The 13,489-nt window shown below is 41.4% G+C and overlaps 2 protein-coding genes across 2 annotated transcripts; both read left to right on the forward strand.

The window, feature by feature from the left end:
* Nucleotides 1-5,331: 5,331 nt before the first annotated feature.
* Nucleotides 5,332-8,358, forward strand: LOC136436972 (acid-sensing ion channel 1-like). Its single transcript, XM_066431396.1, has 4 exons — nucleotides 5,332-5,506; nucleotides 6,587-6,685; nucleotides 7,717-7,978; nucleotides 8,215-8,358. Exons 1-4 carry the CDS (start codon nucleotides 5,340-5,342, stop codon nucleotides 8,341-8,343), a joined length of 657 nt encoding a protein of 218 aa, XP_066287493.1. The 5' UTR covers nucleotides 5,332-5,339; the 3' UTR covers nucleotides 8,344-8,358.
* Nucleotides 8,359-8,778: 420 nt separating this feature from the next.
* On the forward strand, nucleotides 8,779-12,755 carry LOC136437571 (acid-sensing ion channel 5-like). Its single transcript, XM_066432190.1, has 6 exons — nucleotides 8,779-8,784; nucleotides 8,849-8,998; nucleotides 9,518-9,722; nucleotides 10,542-10,692; nucleotides 11,365-11,456; nucleotides 12,163-12,755. Exons 1-6 carry the CDS (start codon nucleotides 8,779-8,781, stop codon nucleotides 12,312-12,314), a joined length of 756 nt encoding a protein of 251 aa, XP_066288287.1. The 3' UTR covers nucleotides 12,315-12,755.
* The last annotated feature ends 734 nt before the right edge of the window (nucleotides 12,756-13,489 follow it).

Here is a 13,489-nt window from a genome sequence, read left to right on the forward strand (position 1 = left end):
GTTTGGTCAGTTGGTTACTCTTTGAAAAGTCGTCTGCACCTGCCGACTATAAATTTGGAAGAGTCAAAGTCAGGAAAAGTAATATTCTGCTTGGGTGCGATCAAACTAGCGAACTGGAGCTGGAATAGGATGGATTAATGGGCCTACTCCCAACAAAGCGCCAATTTTGGTTAGTTGGGGAGTGGTCGGGGTCAGTTTCAAAGTAGTGGGAAGGTCCTGAATGTATGACGGGGCCGTACTTACATTCAACGTGAGAGAAGCACAGACATATTCTTTACAGACGAAAATAAAACTACTGTCCTCTTAACATCACGAAACCCACATATTACAGAAAAATTAGGATCATTCGTCTTCCACTGTCTCGGAAAAAGAATTAAGCCGAACCTAATAAGTTAGAACTTAGTGTCAGTAGTTAAGACAAGAGTAGTGATATGTTATATTGTTCATCACTGTCTGTCCACTCCGTGTTACATGAACATTTACCTGTACTTGCAATTAGCCTACGGGCAAGAACTTGCAATAAACTTTCCATCAAAAATATTAAATACAAAGCAACAGGTTTTGTGCAATAATTCAATTTTCAAAAGATAAAACAGATATCATATTAAAAACTTTGTTTCACATAGCCGACAAAAAACGCCTTTATGCATAACACACCAATTTTATACATTTCTGGTTCAATAGGAAGTACAAGCTGCGAAAAACCGAGCTGTAAGGTTTGCTCGTAACACACCGGATGAATCCCTACTCTTTTCAATTCTGATGTGTGAACTTTGGAACTTCCGGCTTTACGTACCATCAGAGGATGTCCTTAGGTGTAGCTAGTAGGTAGTCTTTTTTACCCGATTAGCGTAAGGAAATGAATAGGTGTATAAAAAAACATCCGATCTAAAGTTAATCCCAAATAATGCTCTTATTGTTTCAAGGTTGAATATAAGAAGATACTTAATTGTACCGATCTAAAGTTCAATGTCACCAAAATACGGCTTACTTTGATATACAAGCGTAGTACTCATTTTTGTATTCTGTATGAATTAAATCGTGTTATTTTCAAACAGACTTGTCAGTTGAAGGCAGCGATTTGATAATATTTATGTAGTTTGAAGGAACATCAAATTCTCCACATTCTTGTTAATGCTATAACATCATATGATAACAATAATACCATTGTAAAGAAAATACAAAAATTAGGATATAGTTATAGCGCTACACCCAAGTTAAATCACTAATAATGCATTAGAGCGCCACAAAGAAACTACTTAGTAAGATTAACCAAAACAAAACCTCGGCACAAATTGAGAGTAAACTGGATTGATATAGATTAAATCCAATCAACATTGGATAAATCAAAGTAATGTAATATGTTATATAGCAAAGCGACCTAAATTACTTAGACCCCACAAGCGACCAAAATGTTTAACGAAACAAAGAAATGGTAGTCGACTCAAAATCTCTTTCCCATTTCTCTTAATTAAAGGCTCTTAAATAAAAATAAAATTTTTTAATTCTATTTGGAGGATACTTTATGAGGTCTTTTGATAAAAAGGTCTTATAGGGCGGTTTTCAGAAATGTTAGTGTTAGATTTATAGTCTGTCCAGAAATGTAAGAAATTTGAAAATAGATTTTTGTTGTATCTACTTACTAATAGTCTATTGCAATTCTGTTAAAACTGTAGATACCAAATATTTGTTAAACTCCAGGCAGAGATTGGTGGGGAAGATTGTCACCGTTTTACCAAGTAGGGATAGCTGACGAAAAACGGGGCATATGATAAAACGGTCATAATCTTCCCCACCAAATTCTGCTTGGAGAGTAGTATTTGTACATGTAAGTATTTTCTCGACGCGTTTTCGTTGTGGCTTTGAGTGACCGAATGTCCAGGCTAGCTAACGCGAGATCTTAATGTCACGGGTTTGGTTCCTGGCGTTCCTAGTTAAACGATGTTTACCTTGGAAGAACACTTAAAGCAACTTTCCTCACTCCACCCAGGTGCAGAATAGGGCATCCATTGTCTCCATGGCCTCGCAAAAGGCTCTAGAACGACCTTTACCTGTTCGTTGCCAGGATAAAAATCCGCTGGGATATTTACCGATTTTATGGTGATCTTAGGATCTTCGGATGCACAGCGGTGATTTCTAATCCTTAGTAACAGCCTAAACATTCATTGTAAACACTGTACGGCTACGCCCTGTCACGTAGAAGCACTAGCCTGGAAACCATACCATCGGCCGCGGGGGCTCGCCGATATCTCTTCGGCGCGGGGAGATCGATCCCCGCCCGCCCAGACAGCTTAGTCTGTTCGGGGTGGGTTTACGGCCTTGGATCAAATTAGTTCGCGAACTATCTATGGCAGCTCAAGTAGACAGGCTGCGAAATTCTATTTGGCAGCTTAGTAGACAGGCTGACAGAAACGATCGAATTTATAAGGCAGACTGGGCCCGGTATAACCCCTAGGCCGACCCCTAGAGACTGGGACCAGGCTAGTAAAGCACCCGTCATACGCTTTATACATACTACCTGGGCAAGAACAAAAGAGGCACCAAAACATACATGGTAGTGCGCATGACTCAGTAGTTAGTGCACCTATAATCGACCTGATTAGGGACCCTGGAGTTTGAGTGCCGTCTGTTATTTCTTCCGCCATTCAACTGTGGAACCGCCACATTGTCAACAACCTTCGTCTAAGACTGTTGATCGTCCGACGATAGTTCGCCGAGTTTCAAATCGTCAGTGTTGAGCTGGAGAGTCGAGCATATTTTCCGCCTAAATATCTCCCCTGACACATTTGTGGGTGGCTGTGGACCTGCCAACATCGACCGATCGCTAGAAATCGTGCTGTAATCGAGAGAACACCCGTCAGAATTGTGACAAAACGTTCTTTAAAGCTCGTAGGCTCGCCGGGTGAGCTATTTTCCTTCTGTTTGACGCCAGGGCTACTACAGGACGTTTTAGTCAATACGACAGTTGGTCTTCTTCGTTCCTTCAAAGCAACACAGGTAAATTTAATTTTCTTAGCGCGGTGTACCCGCATGTAAAGAATTATAGTTGTCACGCTTCACCGAGATAATCAAATATAGCTTCCATTGGTAAGAAAACACTTCTTGTCTCAAGCTTTTGTGGTGGCGCTATTCATAGCGCCTCGTTAGTGTAGCAGGGTACGGTGGGCAGCGTCAGGGTTTGTATTTTTTTTTAGGCCAATTTAAAAACACATGATTAATCACATGGATGACATCGTCTGAAGATCCCAAAACTGATGCGAGTGTGCGAATAAAAATGACAGTTTGGCAAAAAAAGTTGCCCTACAATTGTGAAATCAACGTAGCCAGGAAGAATGAACAAAACTAAAAACTTATCAACTCACCATGGCCTAATGTAGAAAGAGGAAGGGGGTTGTCTAACATGTTTCACGTGGCATGTTCTGTGAAGGTCGGGAAATCACATATTAACTGTATTTTAAATCCTATAGGCTCTGTACGATCGCATTGCGATTTTCGTTTTCGTCGTACGATTTCAGAGTCTACGAGGATTGGACAGAACCGAATGTCAACAATGACCTATGACAATCGTTTCTGTCGAAAGACAGCTGAACGTTGTTTACGACACTGTCGTAAGAATACCTACGAGTTATTATCGTAGACCTTTGGCACGACAAATGTGATTGGGCTCGAGCTCGTACGGCGGGGGTACATTCGTTGTAACAAACAGCCGTACGATTGTGATGTCGTAGCATTTCCAATCAGACTGTGAGAGAACCAACCACCGAAAACTATGTAAGACATCTCTTTCCGTAAAAGTACATCTGAATTTGGCAGTAAACATGCGCAACTGGTACCCGAAGAATTAATCGATAATCTCAGTTTGCGATCGATCGTACGACGATCGCACGATGTATATGACCGGGCCCTAACTGTACAAAATTCTATAATGATGTGTACACGATTAGAGTTATTTTTTGATGTCTCTATTACTGTCACTACCGGGACATGTACAATTGTGCCCTATTTTTCTGTGTGTCTATCCGGATCAATAATGTAGACTATGTCATTAATGTCCCCGTCTTGTTGTCACAGAAAGGCAAGTTGGCCGAGGGAGCAGTCGGTTATGAATTATGAACATGTAATAAAGATAAAAGCATATCAGTGGAATGTTCTCATCATTAACAACGCAAATGGCACATATAATTTACACCGGTCGCGTTGAATGTGCACGATAGGCATGTATATATGAGATAATGTTTATTAGTTACATAAATATATATAAAGCTGACATATAACTCTACCATACATATTTAATACATATTTAACGATACAAATGCACAATGGTACGGATAGAAGTATGTTCAGTTGGCATAACTTAATCGTACACTAGCTAGTACGGGTCCGGTAGCATACGTTGTAAGATCGTCGTAAGATCGCAACTTTTGAAGGTAACTCTTGCGAAATATATATATAGCCTTACAAAAGTCACGCAACCTGAAAATACAAAAAAGCTACAAAAAAGCTACAAAAAAGACTAATATCCTTGTTAGCAGGCAGTTTTGTCACAACCTGCTTAAAACATATACGGCCTGAAAAACGTACGACGGCCTACAACGAGTTACGAATGTGACCGGGACTTAACTGAGTATTCTCAAAGTACAGGTTTCGATCGCGGAGGGCTAGGAGTTTCCGCGAATCGCAAAACTTCTGCTTGGAGAATACTTGCTGACTTACTTATGTGATATTAACACGACGCAATGTAGAATTTGAAATCGATTCGATTTTTTTTCTAGTACAACTAAGGTTTTCAACTTGTACAAATTGCAACATCATGTGTTCAACTCAAGAATACATTATACTAAGCGTTTTACACATTGAAATAATTTCATCCTATTTGTGTCCTATCAGATATATCTAGTTAGGGAGGGGGGGTTACGCTTTCTGGAAAACAATACCTATTATCTATGCTTTGATTGCTTTCATTTATTTGTCCACCTTTGTGCATATATGTATTGATTGTTTGATTATATTCCTTTATTGTCCGATGGCGGCGTTAATATTATATTTTGTCACGAAATAGTTATATTAACTTGAGTGCGTCGCCATCTTGTCTGTATTTGTTATTTATGTTGTTTGATGGAAAAAAAAAATAATTTTTTTTTTGTTAACTGTCTTCACCAAGGCTTAATCATTAATCACTAATCGCGAGCGAGATAACGTGGAGCGATAGGGGTCCTGACTTAATGAGGGTGTCATTAAGGAACTTTACTAGTTTTTGCTACTTGCAACATGTAGCTTGCAGTCCCAAACGTGACTAAAGCATCACATTGTTTTCTTTCTTTTTCCTCAGTTCATCCTTCATGGCGTCCTGCTGCGGTGAGGACAGCGTGGAGCGGGAGTACGCCGCGGAGACGTCCCTCCACGGGCTGGGGAGGATCGTCGGGGCGAGGCACGCGGGCGTCCGCCTGCTCTGGTCGGCCCTGTTCCTCACCATGTTCGGGGTCGCCACGTGGCAGATCACCGAGAGGTAAACATAAGAAATAAGCTACTAGGAGGCCCAAACCTAATCCACTTCTTTTTTTACATTATAAGCTATCTGCCACCCAAAATAGAGAAAAACGGAAGTTCTGCTGCAGTACCAAGATCACATATCAGGGGGCCCAAAGTTGACCTTGACTTTTGTCTTTGGTCTAACACCTGCCCACATACTAAATATCATCGTAATCCATCAAGAGGTTTTTGAGTCATGCTGACTACAGTAGTGCTGAAATACACACACACAGACAGACACACCCAAAACTATATCTCCATTTTTCATGGATTCATAGAGATAGTAAGCAAAGCTAGGGATCCCTCTCTCAGAGCGGAGCACGAGACAATTGAAGTAATGAGCAAGTAAACTTAAAAATTCTATGCATATGAAAAATATCAAAAAGCCCATGTTTAAATGCGCTTAACATATATTGATAATATGGATAGAATTTTCCATGATGAAGACATTAGGACACATTCACAGTATTAACAATTCTGTTGACCCCATACCGAGCCGTATGGATATAATTTTATTCTCTTTGTGTTCTTCTCATTATACTTTCAGGAGTTAAATAACCCTTGAATATTGTGTCGATTTTTGGTCTAAAAAGATATATGTATATATAAATAGAGAGAGAGATAAAATATATCAAACACAAATAAGGTATTGGAAATGGAGAAAGAATGACACCTAAGATAGAGTATTGCATGGTTTTCTGAAAATATCACAGTTATTTCACGACAATAAAGTACAGTAGAATCCGCTTAACTGCACACCCCATTTGCCAGAGTATTTGGTGCAATTACCCGGCTGGTGCAATTATGCGAAATTGTCCAGCTGGACCTGTAGTACACTGTATCATACAGGAGGTGAATAGTTTATACGCATTTAGATGTTAGAAAGCTTTCGTTGCACAGGTACAGTGCGGTAGATCCAACCTCTTGTTAGGGCCACGTTTATGTATCAAAACAGTAAATTTCAAATTCTCAGGAAAGACATCTCAGGACACAGTGAGTGAAATCAGTAAGCGCCAGCAGCAGTATGTAATGTTGTTCCCGCTTTTGCCCCTTGCAGGTTTGTGGCGTACTTCCAGTTTGACACTGTGACTAATCTAAAGGTGGAGTTCCGAGACGTGCTGGACTTCCCCACCGTCACGATCTGCAACTTCAACAAGTAAGGACCGCGATAGTTTCGTTACACATTCTTCTAGACAGAGCAAATGCGGAATGTATAGCCGAATCTGTTGGCTCTACCAGACCCTGTAGATTGCTGGAAAAAGTGGAAACTGGCCAGATAGAGTGAATAGTATGCTAAGGAAGTAAGTTGGTTATAGAGTAGAGTTAACTAGCTAGTTTGGCCGACTAACTCCTCTCACATTAATTCTATTTGACAAATTTCTACTTTTTTTGCAGCAACTTATTAAGGAATCTAATAGAGAGTACTGAATTGTATACTGTAATTCTTGATTTGTTAACTGTAACTTAATTTTAGCTGATTTAACGGTCACTAGTCATGATCAACAGCTAAAATTTCATAATCCCTAATATTTGATCGCTAATACTTGAGACAGTAATGTTTGTTCCCACTGTTAAAATTAAGTGCTGTGACCTACTCCATTTTCCCCAAACCGCTATATTTTCCTGCCGCTATACTAAAGTGATTTACAGTAATCCCCAAGCAGATCTTGGGGCAAAATCGCGACGATTTCTGACTTGGTCCCAACGAATGTCTAATCACAAAAGCACAAAGACAAGGTCTGCTTGGAGATCAGAATACCCTGAGCTTTCTCCGAGAACGTGAACACGTGACTAGAGGGTGCATGACGTAAGCAATCTGTCCAATTTGATAGAAGTCGATACCGACCTTCCCGGTTGAATGAAGGTGGTTGGTCCTGTTGTTTATGTACGCCTTTAGGTCACGTGTTCAGAGCCACTGGGTCAGTGGTCCTAACGAAGGTGATAGACTCGAAATTAAACCCTGTCGAAGTCTGACTTTGCCTTTTTTGTGGAAAGCCCGCTAAACTCACCTAGTAGTACCTTGATGGTATTCGCTTCTAAGTATGGACATTTGTTAGGTGCGATACCGTTCTATTCCGCTAGAGGCACTCCTGATTGGATGACCACCTCTGAATTCGTCCAAATGCTTGATACGTATATAAAAATAAAAATAAATTTTGCGATTAAATGCATCTCTGTGTCTGTCAGGTACCGTTACTCCCAGATCACAGCGGAGGAGCTGCAGTATGTTTTCACTCTGCTAGAGGGCTCTACAGGCTTCAACGACTACGACTACGATGGCGACTACTACTACGACGACAACGCCGAGTACTACCAGTATTACTACGACTGGAACAGTACCGGCATTCCTGACGATTTCAACCTAGCGGAGTTCACGCTAAGAGCAGGCTTCGACATTGAGATATCGCTGATGGACTGCCACTGGAGAGGCCAAAAATGCTCCTCTGATGTGAGTTGCATTTCTTGGCGGCGCCCTAGGGGCGCTGCCGATTGATGCATGTCCTTCTTGGCGACGCCTCAGAAGCGTTGCCGATTGCTGTATCATTACTTCGGAAAGGGATGGGTCATTTTTGGTCGTTACAGTTGCAACAAAGGGTATCGAATTGAGTGTTAATAAGAGGATGGAACAAAAATTGCAAGTAAAATAACAGTATATTGAAAGGTTTTCTTTTTTCTCATTTTCAGAACTTCACGCACATTTTTACGTCGTTTGGAAACTGCTGGATGTTCAACGCAGGCGGAACGATTAATCAGACCATCTCAGGAGTGGGGAACGGCCTGCAGGTGGCCATAGATATTCAACAGGTGAGATAAAATTTGGATAGGCAACCAAGCTGTTGTGATTTACACCATATTATTGTGCGTGTGATAAAACAAGTGTGATAAATATCGTAAGGTGCGGTTACATCACTTCTGTGTATTAAGAGACACCGTTAACTTGTTATTGTTCTTTTTTCACCTTGAAGTACCTAGTGGCACACAGGACACCAATTTCCCTTGCTGTTTCTGTGGCATAGTACATTTTTACAGGGAGGGGTTGCTAGCCCCTCCTTGAACGCAGCACCCGGCCCATTATACGTCCCTTCCGAAAGACGGGTGCAGTCCTAACCGAAAAGTCTTCCCTGGATTTCAACCGAAGTCTCCCTGTTAAATGGGAACCAGGAGTTGTTACCCTACACTGTGATAGATGTGGCTATGTAATATTTCTTGCACAACTCTTTGGAATAGCTTTCGGAACGTTGAACAGCCATGACTGCATTTCACGCTAAAGCGGAATCTATAAGACTACTAACTAAATAGCCTGTTCTTGTGCCCGTAGAACGAGTATACAGAGAACGCCCAGACGGGCAACCAGGACGCCGGGATCAGGTTCATAGTTCACTCCCCCAGTGAGCCGCCCAAGGTGGACACACAGGGCATCTCTGTCGGGCCGGGAAATCACGCCTATACAAGCATCAGCAAGACAGAGGTACGGGCAATTGTACGGCCCAAGAGTCGCGGTTCCTTCCTTCCTTCCTTCCTTCCTTCCTTCCTTCCTTCCTTCCTTCCTCCCTCCCTCCCTCCCTCCCTCCCTCCCTCCCTCCCTCCCTCCCTCCCTCCCTCCCTCCCTCCCTCCCTCCCTCCCTCCCTCCCTCCCTCCCTCCCTCCCTCCCTCCCTCCCTCCCTCCCTCCCTTCCTTCTTTCTTTCTTTCTTTCTTTCTTTCCTTCTTTCCTTCTTTCGTTCTTTTATTTCTCTCGAATTCTTTCTCGTTCTATCTTTCCTTGTCTTACGTTCTTTCCCCCATCCATTCTTCTTTCCCTCTTTCTTCCTGCCTTCTCTCTTAATTCACGAATGGAGTTACGTTTCCAACATGATTCGCCATTCAAACTTCACGAAGGCTGCAGTATAGATTTTTTACTTTTATACTAATTTTTTCTTTGCTGTGGCTGAACTCAATTCAAAATCTATATCCACGACGTATTTCTATTTCCCCATCACTTCACGCAGTATACTAATGAGATCCCACCGTGGGGTGAGTGCGAGCCCGGGCGGGAGCTGCGGTACTACTCCCGCTACACCAAGACGGGCTGCCTGCTGGAGTGCCGAGCTGATCACGTGGCCGACGCGTGCGGCTGTAGGACCGTGAGCATGCCGGGAACGCTGGACTACTGTCTGCCGTCTGTCGTCACCGGCTGTGTAAAGACTACTATAGGTGAGACTACAATAAGTGACGTCAGTGACCTAGCGGTTAGGCTATCGGACTCGGGGATCGAGAGATCCCGAGTTCGATTCCCGACAGAGCTGTGTCCTTGGGAAATGTACTTTACACTCCACCGAGGTGGGTACCTGACTTTGGGTACCTGACTTTGGGTACCTGACTTTGCGTACCTGACTTTCGTTGGGTCACCTGTTGGCGCCGAATGGCAGCCGCCCACACCCTTTGACAGTTCCACAAAGCGCAAGCAAATATCTATCTGTTGCCCATGTGTATAATGTTGCCCATTTGTATAATGTGATTGTTAACTCTACACCAATTCAGCAATAGAAAGGCTGCGATTGCAAGGGTAATTTCTGACCAATTAACGATTATTATCACTAATCTATTAGTAAGTAGATACACAAAATGTTTAATGCAGCCGCACTGCATTGACCAATATAACTAAGTGCAAGTCAAATATGGCAAGTTAAGAAACTTAAATGTACCTAACAGTTATAGATATAACGAGCCGTACAATGATCTTCTTAGCCTCGCGACGATTTTCAGTTAGTTCTCAAATCCCACTGATGTCATATATCTTTTGCATTTGGGATGTCGCTATACATTGTGATAGTGTTGTTTGAACTAATCGTGTAGAGAAATGACTAGATAAATTGACTTACAAATGCAAATTTCGGGCCCTAATATTGCTCTGATTTCCTTTAGGTACTGCAGTACGTATTGTGACGGTTTACGTGTATGCAATTCCATGATAGAAATTGTTTTCTACTGATTATGATAGTCTAAACAACGTTTCAATTGTTGTTCTTAAAGCTGAGCTGAAGTCCGGAAAGAAGACCTGTGACTGTCCGACCCCTTGCAGCGCCACAGCCTACCCCGCTACTGTGTCGTACGGAGGATGGCCCAGCTCCAGCACTAAGGACTTCTACACCCAACTCTTCAACATTACCGAACAGGAAATAAAGTAGGTCCTGCAGTACAAGAGTGTGTCGCTAGCTGTGCTCTTTGTGTAAGCCAAGCATTTGACTTCTGTCTTTCTAGCTTCGACCTTTCAATTATGCTTGATGTCTAGTCCGGGAATAGTTTCATCTGGTCGGTAAGTCATTGAATAAAAAGACTCTTTGTATGAAATTAAGTGTTCTATTCAACAAGCGTTTCGGTAACCATCTGTCACCTTTCTCAGAGCAATTTTGACTCGTTACTTTGCACTGCAGCTATAGGTGTCGCTGCTTGCGGATGCGGTACCGCATCAACTATCTATGTACATATGTAAATACTCTGCTTTTGGGACCGCATCTGTAAGTAGCGACACCTATAGCTGCAGTGCAAAGTGAACTAGTCAGAATTGCCCTGAGGAAGGTGACAGACCGTCGCCGAAACTGGTTTGTTGAATAAAACTCTAGGTTGTGTACAATAGTTTATCATTCTCGATGTCAGCTATTCTAATTTGCATAAACCATGACCTTATCCAATTTGCCTTGTTATAACATTTGCATTGTAGCTACACTGACTGTACTTCCCTACAGAATATTTATTGTCAATGTCCAACCATAACCCCCCCCCAAATAAAACAGTGTGACCTTTGCTCTCTTGCTTGTGACCTTTTGCCCCACTTACCATGACCTTTGACCCACAGAGAGAACATCGTTCTGCTGGATGTGTACTACCAGCAGCTGAATCTACAGACAGTGCAGCAGAGAAGAGCCATCAGCACCAACGACCTTCTCGGTATGATACTTTCTGTTGCTTGCCCCTCATCTTCAACTATGCAATGAGCCCATTTTCGTTGTATTTTGTGTTTGTTTTCAAATTTTGTTTACCACGTTTCTTTCCCTGTGTTCAACACAGAAGTTCACTTTTTTTTTTTACATTCGTGTTTTGTTCATTGTTAATTCCATGTTTTCCGCCTTGTGAAGCTACTTTTAAATGTTAACGATTTACACTAGCTAATATAAATCTATTCATTTGTTTCATCTGAAGGCAACTGGAGTTGCCCCTAAGACTTATAAGATAAAGTTGATTCTCCAAGAGAGCTCAGTATGTACAGGCTTAGTGATGTAACAGTCATTACTATTTAAAACAACAGTTCTCTAGAAAATATATTTATGATACGTCATATACTTCACCAGATTTCTAATAATTTTTTCTATAGTTGCTTTTGGGAAGAGACAAGGACAATGAGGCACTACAATAAATCTTTATAACATATCTTAACAGTGCAACATTCAAAGAACAGTTAGCTTGATAAGGTAGTCCCATAGCAATTTTGAGGCCGTTGTTATCCTTGCATCGACTTTTACCTCCCCAACTTACATGTAAGTCAGGTACCCATTTTACGCCCGGGTGGAGCGTCAAAACTTACAACTGTCCATTCATTTATACATTCATTCATTCAGTCTTTCATTCGTCTTTCATTTCTTCCCTCCATCCGCAGGTGACCTTGGCGGACAGTTAGGCCTCTTCCTCGGTGCGAGCGTCATCACCATGATCGAGTTCCTGGAGTTCCTGGTGAAGAAGGGAACTTCGTGCTGCCGCAGCAATCAAGTCAGGACGAAGACCACAGAGCTAATAACCATGAAAAATTAGAGTCGCGGGTTGCTAGAAACGTTGGATGCATGTGCATGTTCATCTTGCCTGGTATCCAATTCACCTCGACTTTTGCTGTACGTGAGAGCTAGAGGGATTATAACTGTATATAGTCCTTATTCCTAATGTTGTCTTAGTACATAGTAGTGTTCAAATATCTTAATGAATTATCATGTCGTTGATTTTAATTTACTGTCCAAATTGTAATGCCCGAACGCCAATTCAGCCAATGGGCTGCAATTGTTCGCGACGGATGTGAATATGAAACAATGAATAATAAACCATTACTACTGCGTTTCAGTAACCTGTGTCGGTTATTGCAAGAACGGCATTCCCTAATTTATTGTAATTGAGGTCCGACTTTGCACAGTTTGTACCCTACAAGTGTAACCACGCTGAGTTGAAAAATAAGCAAAGAAATGGTGCAGTATTTCTTGCGAATTAAGTAATACTTTGTTTCTAACAATAAACTTCAGTTCTATCAACCGTATATGTGAGTATCGAGAATACATATCACAAGTATATAAAGTGATAAACAAACGCTAGACATATTTATTGACGCAATAAAAGTACAGCGACTTTCGCAAGGAAAACTACATTCTTGGTTAACCCATCTTCAACTGAAACTACAACTATACATGCAAACAAAAAAACGGATAAACTAAGTTTAAAAATCTACAAGCAAACAAGTGGATGGGCATTAGCCTGCGTATAAGTATATGGCACACATTGTTTGCTGATATAGAAAAGATTCAAAATTTCGTAAAGCTTAACTTTAAAAGTAGTTTTCATTGCGTTGTAATGAGGTAAATATACACACAAAAAGCATACGGCAATATCAAGGTTTGTGTGCATGAAGCACTGCGCCATATTCTATCACATCAAAAGGAACACACACACACACATATATAAATACACACACACACACACCACACACAAGCACACACACACACACACAAACACACACACATAAAACACACACACACACACAAGCACACACACACAAACACACACACACACTGTAATAACAGCCAAACACAGCTCAACCGGGTCAATTGTACTTACGCGTCCTTTCGGCTAAATCTTTTTAGAGAAGTTTTTTTTTTTCTTTTTAAAACCTAGAAAACAATATTTGTGTGCGGCATATACTTGTTCTTACTCTATTTCAAAACTGT

The sequence above is a fragment of the Branchiostoma lanceolatum genome, chromosome 6 (assembly GCF_035083965.1).
Source record: "Branchiostoma lanceolatum isolate klBraLanc5 chromosome 6, klBraLanc5.hap2, whole genome shotgun sequence".
In the NCBI taxonomy this organism is placed as follows: Eukaryota; Metazoa; Chordata; class Leptocardii; order Amphioxiformes; family Branchiostomatidae; genus Branchiostoma; species Branchiostoma lanceolatum.

What these genes read in the sequence shown, in the direction of transcription:
- LOC136436972 (XM_066431396.1), top strand. Translation starts at nt 5,340, where the DNA reads ATGGCGTCCTGCTGCGGTGAGGACAGCGTGGAGCGGGAGTACGCCGCG. An exon ending in ACGTGGCAGATCACCGAGAG is followed by an intron (nt 5,507 to 6,586) that starts GTAAACATAAGA and finishes TGCCCCTTGCAG; the next exon opens with GTTTGTGGCGTACTTCCAGT. An exon ending in ACGATCTGCAACTTCAACAA is followed by an intron (nt 6,686 to 7,716) that starts GTAAGGACCGCG and finishes TGTGTCTGTCAG; the next exon opens with GTACCGTTACTCCCAGATCA.
- LOC136437571 (XM_066432190.1), top strand. An exon ending in ATTACCGAACAGGAAATAAA is followed by an intron (nt 10,693 to 11,364) that starts GTAGGTCCTGCA and finishes TTTGACCCACAG; the next exon opens with AGAGAACATCGTTCTGCTGG. An exon ending in CAGCACCAACGACCTTCTCG is followed by an intron (nt 11,457 to 12,162) that starts GTATGATACTTT and finishes CTCCATCCGCAG; the next exon opens with GTGACCTTGGCGGACAGTTA.